The 15691-nt window shown below is 59.2% G+C and overlaps 1 protein-coding gene across 4 annotated transcripts in view; it reads left to right on the top strand.

Annotated features, from left to right (window-relative positions):
• Positions 1–15691, top strand: part of LINGO1 (leucine rich repeat and Ig domain containing 1) — a 169621-nt gene that overhangs the window by 143852 nt on the left and 10078 nt on the right. The window contains exon 1 of one of the 4 annotated variants that reach the window (XM_056347504.1): positions 7263–7790. The exons of 2 other annotated variants lie outside the window; for them this stretch is intronic. In XM_056347504.1, the coding sequence (XP_056203479.1) occupies positions 7785–7790 (6 nt within the window). In that variant the 5' untranslated portion in view covers positions 7263–7784. Of the gene's footprint in view, positions 1–7262; positions 7791–15691 lie in introns of those variants that run through there. One more of the 4 variants, XM_056347505.1, reaches the window with a different exon arrangement.

Here is a 15691-nt window from a genome sequence, read left to right as displayed (position 1 = left end):
CTCTGGCTGACTCCCTCGCGCAGACACGTGCTGCCTGACTCAGTCACACGTCTGCTGTTTTTAGAGGCAGCCTTCTAACACCCTGCCTCACTCAGCAGAAAATCATGGAGATGCTGTGCTTCCCCCTAGGCAGCCTGAATCCAAAGCCCCTGCACTCAGGAGCAGCCCTCGGGCTTTGCACCCTGGCCCTGGACAGACTATTGTGGTGAGAGGGCCGGCACACAGCCCTCCTGCCCTGTCCTGCCCTCGGGGTCTGCTTTCCATGCCTTCCCTGCCCCTGGGAGCAGAGCGCCCAGAGCATCCTCAGGTACCCCAGGAGCTAATACCCCATTGCTGCATCCAAGCAGAGGACCACAGGTGACATGAAGATGGTGACAGTGCAGCAGGTGAGCTGGGGATGGAGACGGGGATCCTCCCCACCCGTCCATCCTTGCCCCCTCCCCTGAGAGCACAAGCAGGTCTCCAAAAGCTGGAGGGTAGGGGTGCCACAGGCCATGTCGCTGTAGCCGGTCCTTATGCTTTTCCCTGGGACTTCAGGTTTTTAGGCAAATGCCACTGGGCTGCCCCAGCTTGGGGTCTGCGGCGTGTCGCAAGTGACAGCAGAGACAGCGAGAGGGTAGACAGACAAGGCAAGAGGAAACTGTTGCTCCCCCACCTTCGTTAGTTTTAACTAACGAGCTGTTTATAGGAGCGACATGACACCTGCTTTGCTCTTTATAAATTCAATAATTTATGAAAGGTATTAAAGGCAAAACAGCCTCCCGGATAAAGCCTGTGATGCGTGCACTCTGGGTATTAGCCAAACGGGACAATGAGCTACACTTGAATAACACACGGAGATATTTACCCTCTCTGTCTATAAATTATTAAGGGGGTTTTTGCACATAATTACACGAGCTTTTATGTTTCTCACTCCCTGCTTTTAATCCTTTTTGGAAAGGCGCCAGTCACTTATGACAGGAGCTGAGCAAACAGCAAATGTTAGAGCTGGTTTTGGAGTTGCAGGAGAGGGCACCGGCCTGAGCCCACCTGCCTTGGTGGGTGCTGGGGCTGGGGGTCTCCCCTCACACTGCTGCCAGGGCAAGGATCAAAAGGCGTGAGCTGCTGGAGACCGGGCCAGGGCTGGGGACCAGGCCAGGGTTTGGCCCTGGCACAAGGTGCTCTTCCTCTTCGGGGTGGGTTCACAGAGGTGGCTGTGAAAGTGCGAAGTAGGCTCCGGCGTTTTAATTGCTCTCCAACTGTGCATGTAAATCAATGATGTGCAGATGTAATTGGGCATGCAAATGTCACTAGAAGGCTGTTTACATGTGCAGTGTACATTAGGGGAGCGTGTATGTGTGCAAAGCAACACTAAGGATATTAGTAATAATTACGCTTCCAGGGGTGTCCGGGTGCTATGTCCACTGCCTCCTCTTCTCTGGCCTTCGGGGAGCAGAGCTCCCTCCTCGCCCTGCCCCATGCCAGATCTCCCCTTCCTCGACCGACGTGTTTGCTCCCCAGTCCCTGCCCAGCCTCCAGCAGAGCTCGGCTCCCTCCCCTGCTCCCCAGCATTGCCTTTCCCTGCACGGCGTGCCAGGCTGGCTGCAGCCCCAGCCGAGGCATGCCCATCTCTCTGCCTAGCTCACCAGGCAGGGGCCAAACCTCTTTTAAACATTAAGGTGAAGAGCCCATTTCATCCCCACCAGGCACCGTGACCCTTTCCGTTAGTTGCCAAGCATCTGTGAGTCAGCCCCAGCGGGACGTCTCCCACACCACCTTCCCGTCCTCCTTGTCCAACACAGCCTTTTCTTTCTCTGCGTGGGCATTTGACACGACCCTCATGTCCTCCATGCTCACTGTGGTCTTCAGGCCCTCTCTCCTTTGTGTAAAGATCTTTAATCATTGCTCTTTGTCCCATTGTGTGGCTCCTATTCTTACACCAAGCTGTTAAAAAGCTGTCACTGTCATAACTTCCTTGTCCCAGAAATTATCTTTCATCTCCTGGATGTGGGCTACAATAGACACTGAGATGCTTGATATTATTAATACTGTCTGTATATGTGTCAATGAGCTTAAGAATTTAATGGAGCCTTTTCCCACAGCCTTTCAGCCAGCGTGTTTGGGCTGCTTGACAGAGCAGTCAAGCTATCAGGCACTTGAGTCAGGCTGACATTAGGACATGTGCCCTCTCTCCACAGCAGAGTGTTTCGGAGCAAGGGCTAATTTCCACAGCCTGAGCTCGAACAGGACAGGCAGTGCCCTGGCAGAGACCTGGCTGAGCTGGGCTGGGGCAGCCCCTGTGCTCTAGCAGCTCATCTCCCCTTCGGCGGCACCTGCTTGAGGGAGGCTACAGAAAGGCCCTTTTTTCTCCCCTTTCTACCTGTTCCCTGCAGCATCATGGAGGTCCTGTCATGATTTGAGATAGGCAAGGCACGATTTGAGACAGGCAAGGCATCTCCAACCTCTCACCTTGCTTCAGCTGAGCAGGGATGCCTGTGGGTGGGCTGGGCTGCATCTGCTGCCAGAGCAAGCAGCTTCCCAGCAGGCCCAGCTGGGCATGGGCAGCGCGGTGGGATCGCCCTCCGTGGCCTGCACAGCCCGAGCCCATGTCAACAGCGGTGTTGCATGGCTCCTGCCACAGCTGTCCCAAGCGGGCGGCTGGTGTCGAAGGATTTTTGGTACATTGCCTCCTTCTGCTCCAAATCAATCAGCTGACCAGGGCAAGGAGCAGTACAAGACAGTACAGAGAGAAACCATTATGATAATACTTGATAACGATCCTCAATTTCACTCAGGAGCAGCCGAACAATGCAGGATTTGGACTCCCTCCAGCTGATAATGAGAAGCCACTGGACTGACTCAGCCTGCTGTGAGGAGGCATCAGTACACATCCAGATGGCCATGGGGATGGGGGGGCAGGAATATCCTGCATTGCCCCTTCATCCCACTCCCCCCACACACACCCTGAAATGTCACCACCTCCAAGGAAGAAAGCACACGTGACCTAGGAACACGTTTCTCCCCTGAGTGACTGTGTCTGCAGGGGCCAGGTGCTCTCGGGCATCCTCAGGAACAGCTCCTGTTGCCCGGAAGGCGGCGTCCCCAAGGCGGGCAGGGGAGGTCTGTGTGCACGTGTTGTGCAAGGCACAACATGAGATGTCTGGGGCACTTTTCCATCCCCATCCCAAGCAGCCAGGAGGTTACAGCTGCCTTCTCTGGGGACTGGTTAATACTGGGCAGGACGGAGGAGGCGGCTGCCGGCCAAGCCCAGGGGAAACACAGGGCACCCTCCCCTCCTGGTGCGCAAGGGCAGGGTGGGTGCAGACCCTCCCTCTGCCCATGCTGCAAAGGGAGGAGGCTGGCGGGGCAGACAGCCGATCTGGCGTTCCCAGAGCTGGTGCTGGCAGTACTTCAAGGTGTGGTACATCTTATCTCAGCCTGGCATTTGCACGTATTTTCTCAGCTCAGCTTGTTAAGACAAAAGTGTGAAAATTTGAAAGAAAAGGAAGTATAATAATAATGGGAGTAATTAAAATCCATCTCCCTCCTGCCAGCTCAGCCCTTTCTAGACCTTTTGTGGGATTCCTGGACACGTGCGCTGAAACCAAGAGAGATGAGAACATCCCAGCTAGCCCTGTTGAGGGGCAGGTCTGCTCCCTGCTGCCCAGGTGGGAGGCTCGGTCCCTCACGCAGTGTGCAGGTGCCACCTCTCTGGGAGGGAGCTCAGAGCAGGGATAAACTCCTGCCTGCAGAAGGGAACCATCTGCCACAGCCCATTATCATCTGAGGATGGCAGTGGCAAAGAGCTGGAGCATCTGTCTGAGGGATGAGGCCCCGCAGATGGACACCCAAATGTTCTTGCCACTCCCTGCAGGTTTTAAAGACGAAAATGTTTGATGAGGGCTTGTGAGCGGAGCTGCTATCTGTGGTGTCCTCTGCAGCCTGGGGCTACAGGGAGTTCAGGAGGAGATAGTGACGCTTGCAGGACAGGGATGCCCCTTGAGTCACTCCATGCTGCAAGAAAGAGGTTGACCCAGTTGAGTGGGTCTTTTTGGCCTCCCTCAACACCTAGGGTTGGTCTCCAGAGCATGGGGGAGGCCAGTGAAGGTGATGGGAGAGGGTAAAAAAAGCGTATCTACTGCAAAGCTGCCAGCTGCAAATAGATAGGGATTGTTAGCTGGGACAGGAGACCAGTGAGGTTTGGTTGCATGCTTCTGGCTTTCCCCAGCACTTTGTCACCCATGCTACACCACCTCGGGGACCTGAGCAGTAAGCTCACCCTTACCTCTAACTCTGAATGCCCTTCTACAAAAGTAGCCCCTTGCCAGGAATGGTAGCACCCAGTTATTCTGTTCTTTTTCCCAGTGTCCCATTGATGCCCTTCTCCCAAGTAACATTATGAACTCACCCCCTCTGAGCCACATCACTGCTCCTCTTCAAGCAGGACCTTCATACCCAGCATGTGTTAAGGGTGGGCTGTGTCACCGTCTGCGTGCGAGGTGGTCTCAGCCCTCGTGTTAATTGTGGTGGTGAGATGCTGGCCAGTGGTGGCCCGTGAAGGGCTGGGGGCAGCCTGACAGTTCCAGGTGGGTCTGAGCCTCTGGTGCTGTGCTGCTCACTGGTCCCTGGGGAATGCGCCTTGGCCTCACCCCTGGGCAGCTATCCTGACTGCTCACTGCTGTAGCAAACGGCTACACCAGGGCTGCGTGACGGCAACGTTCTGGTGCAGGGAGGCCACAAAGGAACCGCCAGCACAGAGCTTACGATGATGGGTTGGCAAATGCAGAAACGTGGGAGCCTTGGGGGCTTCTGAGCAGGCGCTGGTGCAATTCCTACTGCAGAGATCAACAGGGTTTGTTGCTGCTAGGATCTGCCTTTGGCCAAAGCATCCTTGGGGCTTTTGCAGTGAAGGACATGTTGCCATGCGGTGGGGTGAGAGGTACCCCTTTGCATTTGGAGGAAGGGAAGAGCCCAAATGGCAGCGTGGCTCCTTAGGGAGACAGGCGTCCTGGCTCCTCTTAAACTCTGGTGCCATGGATAGGGCCTTTGTGCTCCTGTGCTCAGCTAGGAGAGCCGTTACTAAGTGATGCTTGCTTCTCGCCGTGCTCCCCATCCTCCCTATCACCTCACCCCACTGCTGACCAACGTGCACCACCCTAGCTGGCAAAGCAAACCAGGGCTCTGCTCCTCTACAACGGCTGGTGAGCCCGTGCTGCCCTCGCTTCTGCTGCACTGCTCCCTTCGCTTGCCCGAGTCACACATTGCACGCGGAGGTTACAGAAAAGGCAGGTTTTGCGCAGGACTTTTCTATAGGAGAGGTGTGCGTGGATGCCATCTTAGCTCAAAAGCTCATCTCTGGTTCTGCGCCGCCGGGGTGGGGACGGCAGCAGAGCCAAGGTGGGAAAGACGGTCTTGGAAGGCCCCCTGCTTCCAGGCAGTGCATAGCATCGCTCTCCCATGGCCACCAGTGCTGCTTGCATGGCGTAGTTGCTGTATCTTTGTGGAAGGGCTGAGGGGAAATTTCCCTCTCTCACATCAGACGATGCCAGGAATGATTTGCGGGGGGGTTATTATTGAATACACAATGCCCTGCACTTTACTGGAGCTTTAACCATGGGGGAAGCATTAAAAACAGCATTCGGAGCTCTTAGCCTGTCTTTTGTCCTCTGTTTGTTTTTTCTGGCCGCTTTCAGATTGCTGGCTTTGTCTGTGTTTGTGAAGTGCTATTAACATCGATGGCATCGCTGAAATAGCCATAATAATAAGAGGCATCGATCTGCACTGAGTAAAGGTCTGAGGACCACTGAGAGGGGCCAGGCTGAATTTCCTTGATGTCGGGAGCAGAGTGTGCATGCACACACAATATGCTCTCACCTCCCCGTCTTTCTTGCCATGAGGATCCTTTGCCCGAGCCCACACAGGGCTGTGTGCCTGACGGGCACCCACCCCCCAGCCCAGCCAGGGTCTGCGCCCGCAGGAGGAGGCGGCAGCCCAGGGGTGGGCAGGAGTGCCGAGCGGGAGCAGGGAGCTGGAGTGATTCAGCCCTCAGCTGGCGAGCTCGCAGTGCCTACCCTTTGTTTATTCCTGCTCCGCTCAGAAGCTTGCGTGTGCTGTGCGGGAGGATAACAGGCTCTGCTGCGGGGAGGCAGTGGCTTCTGCCAGAGTGCGGAGGGGGGCTCGCGTTGCCCTGGGTTTGCTCGTAGCCCACTGCAGGGACATGGAGCTTGGGACAGCCGCTGTGTCCCGTGCTCCATGGCACATTTGGTGGGCATTTGGCCCAGCTCTGGCACGCCTCCCGGCAGGCGGGGGGGGCTCATCACCCAGGAGAGACCTGGGGCGAGCACAGCTCCGCTTTCGCAGGAGGGAGGAAGGGAAGCCTGCCTGGAGGGATGCTCTGCATGGGAATCTCCACCCCTGGGCTTGGTTAAATGGCTGGTGGAGGAAGGCCAAGCTGCCACCTTCCTCAAAAGCTCCCAGTGGCTAAAAGAGCCGTCCAAGGGAAGGCTCATGGGATCCAGCAATGGGACTCCCGCAGAGCCTCTGGCCCCAGCCGGTGCCAGGCCCTGGTGCAGCGGTCTTGGGTCTGCTCTGGCCTGTGGCCAGCCACGCTGCAGGGACAGCTGGGCAGGAGCAGGACAGAGCGGGAAGTGCCCCAGGAGAGCCCTGAGAGAGGAAGCGGGAGGGGAAAGTGCACATTAGAAGCAAAGTTTGTGTCCATTACTGCCGGAGAAATCAGCCTCCGCTGAAAGAGCCAGCGCTGGGCAAATCTGCTAATGCTGCTCGATAAATCAGTGTCCATTATGGAAGGGGTGAAGCAGTGGGCAGCATCAGGAAGCTGTGCACTTAGTCCTGAATGAGATGCCACCAGCTTAGCGTGTGCTGAGCCTCTGAGGAAGCCTTTGGGATCCCCAAGTCCCAGATCAGTCCTCAGAGGCGTGTGGTGTCGTGTCGTCCCGTGTCCGCCCCCCCCCCCAACCCCCTTGCAGCCCTTTTCCTCTGGGGAGGGGGTGCAGTGAAAAAAGAGGAGCAAAACGCTTTGCAGAGGTGGCTGCTGTAGCACGGAGCCTCCGAAACCTCCAGGGTAGCCGGGCACCTGCCCGCGGCGGGCTGGGCAGGGGCTGGGGCAGGGGCTAGGCGCCGGGGCGAGCGCGGCCCCTGCGGGCCGCCAGGCTGCGCCCCGGGGGCTGCACGGGGCTGCGGGGGCGAGCGGCCCCGGCCGGCCGCGGGGGCAGGTGCCACGACCCCCGCCCTCCGGCCGAAAGCGCCGCTGCCCGCGGGGGTCGGGGGGCTGCGCCCGCCCCCGGCTCCCCCCTCCCAGCCGCGCCGGAGCGGGGGAGGCGGCGGGAGGAGGGACCGGCCGCCGCCGCCGCTCCCGTCCCCGCACCGCCCCGCGCCCGCCGGCGGCTCCTCCCGGAGGGGAGGCGGGGGCCGGCGCGGCGGCTTTGAGCGCGGCCCCGCCGCGGCAGACCCGGCCGGCGGCAGCGGGGCGAGCGGAGCCCGGGCCGTGCCAGCCCGCCCCGGGGGGGCGATGCCGCCGCCCCGCAGCGCCGCCGCCGCCGGCCGCCCGGGGGAGGGGAGGCAGCCGGGGGCCGCGCGTCCCTAGGGCGGCCCCGAGCGGCCCCGGTGCCCGGCCCGGCCCTCCCCGGGCTCGGGGCTGGGGGGCGGCTCGGACCCGGGAGCGCCGGCGCCTCTCGTGCTGCCGCTGCGGAGAGGGGGAGCTGCGTTACTGCAGGTGGAGGCTTGGCGGAGGGGGGGGCCGGGGGAGATGCCATTTCTGACCGAGGGAGACCGCCGGCGAGGATGAGATGCAGGTACGCGGGGCGGGGGCGCTGGAGCGGGGGGACGGGGGCTGGGGGAGCGGGGGGGGGGTCCGTGCCCCCCAGGCCCGGAGCCGTGGCGCTGTCCTCGGGCCGGACCCGCGCCGGGGCTCGGGGCCGGGACCTTGATGCGGGTGCCCGGCTTGCACCGAGGTGCGGGTACCGCGGGGAGGGGCCGGCGGGGCCGGGGGCTGCCCGCCGCGGGGCGTGGGGCTGGGGGGGGACGTGTGTCCTGCTGTCCTCCATCCCCTCCGGTGCTGCTGCCGCCGCCGCCCCGCCGTGCCCGGGCGGCTGCCCGCTGCTGAGCCCCCTCGCCCCCCCAGGACCCCTGCGCTGCCCCCCGCAGCCCCTCTGCAGCCAGGCGGGGCTGGGGTCCCGGCCACCCGGAGCTGACTCGCCCAGCTAAGGGCTGGGGCTGGGTGATGCTGAGGGGAGCACAGAGCTGCATCCTGATGTGGGAGCTCTCCTCCTCCTCCTCCCGGTAGTTAGGCAAGCCGGTCTGGAGCAGATTACATATTCAGGTAGGGTATGGCCGGGACAGCGCTCCCTGCCAGGGCTTGCTGGGGAGCAGGGGGATCAGCCTTCAGGCAGGCTGTGCCCGGCTCCCCGGCCCGGAAGGGTTAATTCAAGAGGAGGAATGGGCCCTCTGCCTGACCCCGAGGCAGAGGCACGAAGGGTTAAATACGGGCAGGGAGGGCTCGCCAGCCCTGGGTGACCAGGCTGGAGGCAGGAGCCATGAAGGGGGATAATTTTTCTGGGTGGGGGCTAACCTCTCCATCACCAGCCCCCCAGCCTGGAGGCAGGTGAGTCGGGGCCGTGGGGAGTTACTGCCTGATGGGATGGTCCCTCAGTCGCCGGGGCGGGGGTTCTGGGAGCGCTGAAGGGTCCCCCAGCCTGGGCTCAGCCCCACGTACAGGAGCCAGGGAGGAGAATGGCAGATGCTGGGGAGGGTCAGGCTGCCAGCATGGGCTGAGCCTTCGGTTTGCGTCTGGCAGAAAAAAGAAGGGGTTCATGTTGAAGGGGCTTCGCAGGGCAGACGGATTTTGAGGATGCCCAAGAGCCTGCTGGCCAGAAGGGCTTTGGGAGCCCTCCCGGGCAGTGCCATTGCTTGTCACGCTCTGATGCTGTGTGTAGGTTATCGGATTTTTCACCTTGCATCTTGGATGTATAAATAGGTAGAGGCATGGTTTGCTCCAGGTGCTGGAGGTGCCACCTCCGAGAAGAAATAGGAGTGTTGGTGCCGTGAAAGTGATTTGCACTAGGAGGGAGGGATGGTGGGTGAGCGTGGGCACCGGTGGGATGAGGTCTCCTCGCCGCCGGTACGTGCTGTTTGGCGAGCTGAGGCTGTGCCGCCTCTCTCTGCCTTCACTAGCCCAGCTACCGCCTGAGCAGTCGCCATCCACGGTCCTTCCCAGCAAGCGATCCTGCCTGCTGGCCTGCAGCAGGGGACTGGTGTGACAGCCCCACGCTCGCACCCAGCCCAGGGTGCAGAGCAGCTCAGGCATCCCCAGGAGCAGCCCCACTCCACAGATCTGCTCCTTCTCCCTTCTGCCTCCATCTCCCCTTCCCCTGCACCACCTACCGGAGCCCTGCTCTGAAATGATATCCCTTCCCCAGCCCCATCCCAGCCCTCCCGTCAGCCTTAACCCTTTCCTCGCTGCTCTGCCACTTGCAGCAGCCCTGACCTGACCTTCCTGCCTGCCGGAGCAGCAGCGTGGAGGTGCCACCAGCCAGCCCACCGCCACGGGGGTGCAGGGGTCTCGGCAGAGCTGCCTGCGCGGCCCAAGCCATCCCACCTCAAAGGCAGCGACCCCAGCCCCACACCAGCCCCATAGCCCAGACCTGTGTGCGACCCCTTTCCTCCATGTCCCTTCACTGGTTTCAAGCGCACGCCTTGTCCCTCTCCTGGACCCCTTGCAAGTGCCAATGGCCAGTGACACCTCGTGCCTGTGCCAGGTGCCACAGAGCCGAGGGACAGCCTCACTGTCCTGGTGCACAGAACCCGTGCTGTTCCCCTGCCCATCTCAGCCCCCTGCCCATCCCAGCAGCGTGGGCTGGGTCTCTGTGGGAGGCGATGTCTGGGCTGGCTTTGCCTTCTCGCCTGCTGCTCCTGGCTCCTGGCGCACGTAGCTTGGTAGCTTCATACCAGGGAGGAGAGGTGTGCTCTGCAGCTCGCCTAGCAAGGCTGGTGAGCAAGGCCCAGAGGGAAATGTGTCCCTGGGCTAAAGCCTCTGTGTCTTCCGGACACACTGGGGCAGTTTTCCTGGTAGCCAGGCTCTTCTGCTCCCTCCCCAGGGCCTGCACTCTGGGACAGGGACAGAGGCTCCCTGGAGGCAGCAGTGTCCCTGGTGGGCACTGTGCCGGTTACCAGGAGCAGGAGGGGGCTTCTCCTCCTCTCTGGGCCATGCCTCCCTGGCCAGCAGCTCGGGGCAGTGGCACCTGCCTGCACCAGGCGTTCGGGAGGCTCCCACGGGATGGGCAGGAAGCGACTGGAGGAGATACTGGAGCTGAGTTACAGCGCCTGGGGAAGAGTCAGGTTTTCCAAGCTTCTTTGTGGAGGCACTAATTACAAAACCAGCGGTTATACTTCTGTAATACCGTACCATGCTGCAGTTACTCTACACCTGTAACGTAGTTAGTCTGTGATACCTCTAATGACCACTGTTTCATATCACTGGAAGGTTAGCAGCATGACTGGATGACTTATTATTCCTTTAGTTTGCTACTTCATACAGTCACTGTAACGATGCTGAAGTTGATACTGCTTGATGTATGTAACAAGTATAAAATCCTGTAACTTGAGGTTTTATTTCAGGGGTTGATAAATCACTTTCTAATAAGGCCACAATGATAGTGTAATAATAGTGTAATTACAGTTGCTGAATTATAAAGCACAACTGAACCTACTCAGGCTCAATGAGGATTAATAACCTCATCAGGTGTTGCCTCACGTGCGTGGTTGTTGCTGGGCTGTGATGGGCCTGGGGGTGTTGGACGGCTGCTGGGTGCGGTGACAGCTCTGGGGTGACACCTGTGTCGGGGCTGGAAGTTGGACCCCATCCTCTCGAGGTAGGGGAGGACGTGTTTGCAATGGGCACATCTCTGTGAACGTCCTGGTGGAAAATGAGACTCTGCCGACTCTTTTGTGAAGCTTCAGGTGTGGAAATGGCTGGAGAGACACTTTTCTGTGTCACCTCAGAAGAGTCCTGCCAGCCCTTGGGTCCCCCTTGGCTTGTGGCCCCTTGGGCAGTTTGCTTGGGCAGTGCTGGCGCTGGGGTGGATGTTAGTGGTGCCCTTGGCTCTCCTGTGGTACATACTCGCCCTTTATGCTTGTCACTGGCCACCGTGGCAGTGGTTCTGGGCCAGCAAGAGGAGGGCACAGCCGGCAATGCAAGTCACAGCACAGCTTGGCGAGGCGGGTGTTTGCCCAGCTCTCAAACACATCCAATGCACTGAGTCAGCAGCTCTCCCCCATCCTCTGCTAAACCCCGGGAAGGGAGCAGGGTTTGTCCTAGCATGGGCAGAAATGGCTTTGGGGGGGAAAAGAGCTGGAAGAGCTTTTCAGGTAGTGAAGAAGGCTGGGATGGGAGAGAAGTGGGCTACAAACGCTTAACTCAAATCAAACAACCCAAGAAAAATAAAGGGAGAAAGCAACTGAAGGCCACAGCCTCAATTTTCTTCTGAGTCAGTTGTTTCCCTCTTCTCTCTCTCCATATGTTGGAGTTAAAATTGGAGCTTGCGGGGGGGAATGGCTGCATGGCGAGGGATCTCCACGCCTTTGCCGCATGTCCCAGCTCCCTGCGACCCTGGCTGGGGCCGTGTCTTACAGCCTCTGGGACAGTGTCAAGGCCTGTGTGATACAGAGAGGGAGAGGAGCAGCTGAGGACGGGGCTGGCTTGGGGAAGGGGGGACACACCAGCTGTAGCCCCCCGCAGTGCTTCCCCAGCCCCAGGGCTGCTGTCAGCAGCGCAGCCTCTGCCCTCCCTTGGCATGGCGAGCCGGGAGAAAGATGGGTTGTACAAAGGTGGCTGTGTCTGAGTGGGCAGCGTTAATTGTCAGCTTGACCCAGGCAATTGAATAAACGCTGATAAATGCCACAGAGGGGCCTCATCTCTTTAGCCCAGGCAGGGAGCACGAGGCTCCCTCCAGCCCTGAGAGCAGCAGGTTGCACCAGCTGGCTTGGGAAGGGGGGAGCGCCCAGCTTGAGCAGAGACACCCCCCCCCACCGCTGGAGTTAACAGCTGTGCTGGGGCAAGACACGGGTGATTCCCACCTCTCAGGAGCAGCAGTTAGGAGTGAGTGACAGAACCCACTCAGGCCATGCCTTGCCCTGCCGAGGGGATGCGCAGAATACATTGATGCATTGGCAGCAGCACGGCCATGGCGGGGGGAGCCCTGCCATGAGCCCCACCAGCGGCTCAGTCCTCCCTCTGGCCTCGCCAACACCTCGGCCACCATCCCTTGTCCTCCATGGCTCCATACCCCATCCAAACAGCACCTCCTAACTAGCATGGGACCAGGCTAGGCAGCAGGTCAGCATCCCTGTTGTGGGGGCCAGGGAGCTTGGCTTCGTTTCACTCGTTCTCCTGGTTAAGCACAGAAATGGTGTCTGTTTTTAACCCCCCTGCGTGCTTTCTTCTGTATTTTTTCCCACATGTGTCTCTAAGCCAGTCAGCCTTCTGGTGCCCACGGCATCCTGCAGTGGACATGTGTCCACACAGGGACATGACTCTCCTGGGTTCCAGAGGAGGACCCATGTGTCTTGGTCAGAGGCCAAAGGCTTTTCCCACTGAAGCTCTCCTGTCCCTTGTCTCAGGGCTGGGCTTGGTGTCCTGAGCTGGGGACAGTCCTGTGGGCGAGCTGGAGGGTCCCCATGGGGAGTGGCGACAGGCTGAGGAGGTGCAGGACTAGGCTGTGCCTCCTGGGACACGGTTCCAGCGGCCCAACATTGTCCGGGTGATGCTCAAATGGCAAAATACCTGCTGGCAGTCATCGGGCTGGGCCGATGCCTGCGCTGGGGGACAGGCTGGCCACTGCTCCCTGAGCGGTGTGCCCACGAGCACCCAGCCCCTGCCCTTGCTGCTGGGGGGTCCCTGGGCTGGGCACCCATGGGAGCCCTGCCCCTGCCCCCCTGCACAGCCCTCACTTCCCTGGCAGCCCTCCCCCACCACGCCACATTGCTCTTAGTGATCTCAATAGGACCCACAAATATTTTTTTTGTCATTTCTGTTCCGTTTCTGCATCAGAATGCAAAACATTAAATACCACTCTTGTAATTATGGTTAATTTCATAACCAGCACCTTAATTGGATTGGTCTCTGATGGGGAATTCTTGTAGGAGGGAGAAGCAGAAATATTTTGACGTAATCTATTCTTTCAGCTCTTTGTTTGGATTTGAGATGTCGAGTGTGAAATGGGAAACAACTGATATAGACCTCCGAGGCAACCTGGGGGTGGCGAGCGAAGTCTGAGCACTCTCAGAGGCTCTTCTTACCATCCGTGCAGGCAAACCTCTTCCTCCACCGCCCCTCTGAACGGGGGGCAGTCACCAAGAGCCAATTTGATGTGGTCTAACCCGAACCGTGAGCTGGGGGGACATTGCGGGTGAGCATTGGCTTGGTGGCTTGCTTCTGCCCCAGCTCCACTGGTGAGTGGCTTGTGCATTGTGCCACGGAGCAAGGCACAGCAAGGAGGGTTAGGTAGGAAAAGTAGATGGCAGGTGTAGCTGTGCTGTAAATGCACGTGTGCTGCAGGAGCCGGGTGATAAAGGGAATTAGGGCCACAGCGGCGAGCAGCAGGAAAACCTTCTTGCCTGTCCCGCGCTGGGGGAGCAGCCTGGCACGGCTCTGCAAGGTCCCAGTGGGTCCAGATCTGCTGCTGGGACCTCAGGGATGTGAGGGACAGCCAAAGGGACACCTCTTTTCTGCTGGCTGTTGGGCAGGCAAGGGCCGACCAGCATCCCCAAGCCCAGAGAGGGACACCAGCCCCTCTTGTGCCCTGGTCAGCCAGGTTATTTCAGCACCGCTGCTGAGGGCAGCAAGTCCTGTGGGGGCCCTGGGGGCCCCCCAATGCCCAGCTGGGGTTGTGCCATGCCACGGCCATCCCACAGTGCTAGCATGCTGTGTATCACGCTGCCGCTTTGGGCCTGAGCTACGATTTGCTCTGGGAAACATGGAATTGCGCTGCCATTAAACTGATTTGTGCTCAGCCTGTTTATCCTTTTCAATGGAAGTGATACAGAAGCTGAACCGAAATGGAAACCCTGGCCTTGCGTTTCCGATTTAATTTCTATGCACTGTACTCCCCCGTGATTACTTTTGTTCTCACGTACAGTCCAGAGTGCAGGCTCTGTATTATTATCAGCGTCACTGGGGAGAAGGAGGAAGGGGCGGAAAGCATCTCTTTCAGCTCAAGCAAAACGCAACAAAACCAGCCCAAAGCAGCAGGGGAACCACTCCATCCCCACAGTGGGTCCCTCCTTTTTGTCCCTGCCCATGGGCTCAGTGCAGTTGCCTGCGGGAAGACGGAGAAAGCCGAGGACCGGCACGGCTCCCCGCAGCGCGGCTGAGGCTGGTCATGCTGACACCCCGTATCGCAGGCATCAAACCCACGGCGCTTTTCACCCCTGCGCCAGCAGCTTCGCACTGCGCCCTTCCCCAGCACGATGCTGCAGGACAGCACTGCGCTTTCCAGGACATGTTCCCAAAGCACCTGGGGCTGAGATTTGCTGAGGCACAGCACCCGCAGCCGGCGCCGGCTCGGCTTGGGGCACTAGTGAAATCAATGCGTTGGATTTCATGAAATTGCCCTGAAAAAAACAGCATTTCCAGTGCTTTGTTTCTCCTCTCAGCCATCATTTCCCACCTTTTCCTTCTTGCTTGGCCGGGACCTGAGGCTTGGGTGCAGTGCCAGGACCCCAGGAGCTCTGTGCGTAGCCCCCATACTTGCAGAGGACACGTATCAGGGGGGTTGGCAGCACCTGGAGCCAAAATCCTGGCTGGGCCACATCCTGCAGCACCTCCCTGCCAGCGGGGATTCGGGCTGGGAAGGGCTGGCAAGGTGGTGACACCTCGTCCCCACTCGCACCCACGGCGCCCGCTCTGCCCAGCTGTGTGGCTACAGCTGAGTGCAGGACAGGCGGGCTGAGCCATGGCTCAGCACGGTTTGTTTTTATCTAATCCATTTTAGTGTTGAATGAAACAATAACAGCAAATACAGGCCCTGAAGACAAGCCATAAATAATGCAAAAATCAAACAAGCGAGAAAGAGAGAAAGAAAAAAGAATTATACATGTAAAACCAGCACAGAGAAGCCCAGGCTGGGAAGAGGAATCTTCTCTCCACGTTGGCCATTGCTCATGCTTTCTTTGGCTTCCTTTTTTCTCCGCTTCTCTTTTTCTGGAAATTCCTGCGGCACTGAATTTGTTATTGTGTGAACAAAACTTAGTAACTGGGAGGAGAGGGGGGAGAGAGAGATCTGGCTTGCGCGAAGGAGTCGAGAAGGGAGCTAGATGGAGAGAGCCAAGGCTTTCGTCTCTCGCAGCGCCTTGAAACACAGCCGTGCCCCCACCCGAGCCCAGCACCCCACTCTGCCCCTGCGTCCCCGCCATGGGAGGTGGGAGATGGGCAGGGGCAGCCCTGCCGGTGCCGCCCGGTGCCCGCGGGGGTGTCGGTGCTGGTGGCACGGCTCGCTCGTGCCCTCGTTGCCCTGTGCAGCTTGTCCCACCGATGGGTTATCGCGGAGCCATCTTTGCTGGGCTGGGCTGCGGGCAGCCTCTCCCGAAAGGCTTCTGAGGCTGCTTATTTTAGGCAGCAGTATAAAAATATCAGGGCCGGTCCTAAAGGGAGGTAAATCAGCAGGTTTCCCTAGAGCCAGCCAAGCTGCCGGGTTCATGT

The sequence above is a fragment of the Falco biarmicus genome, chromosome 7 (assembly GCF_023638135.1).
Source record: "Falco biarmicus isolate bFalBia1 chromosome 7, bFalBia1.pri, whole genome shotgun sequence".
Taxonomy (NCBI): domain Eukaryota; kingdom Metazoa; phylum Chordata; class Aves; order Falconiformes; family Falconidae; genus Falco; species Falco biarmicus.
Note: the sequence above shows the minus strand (reverse complement) of the source record. Positions and strands in the feature narration are given on the sequence as shown.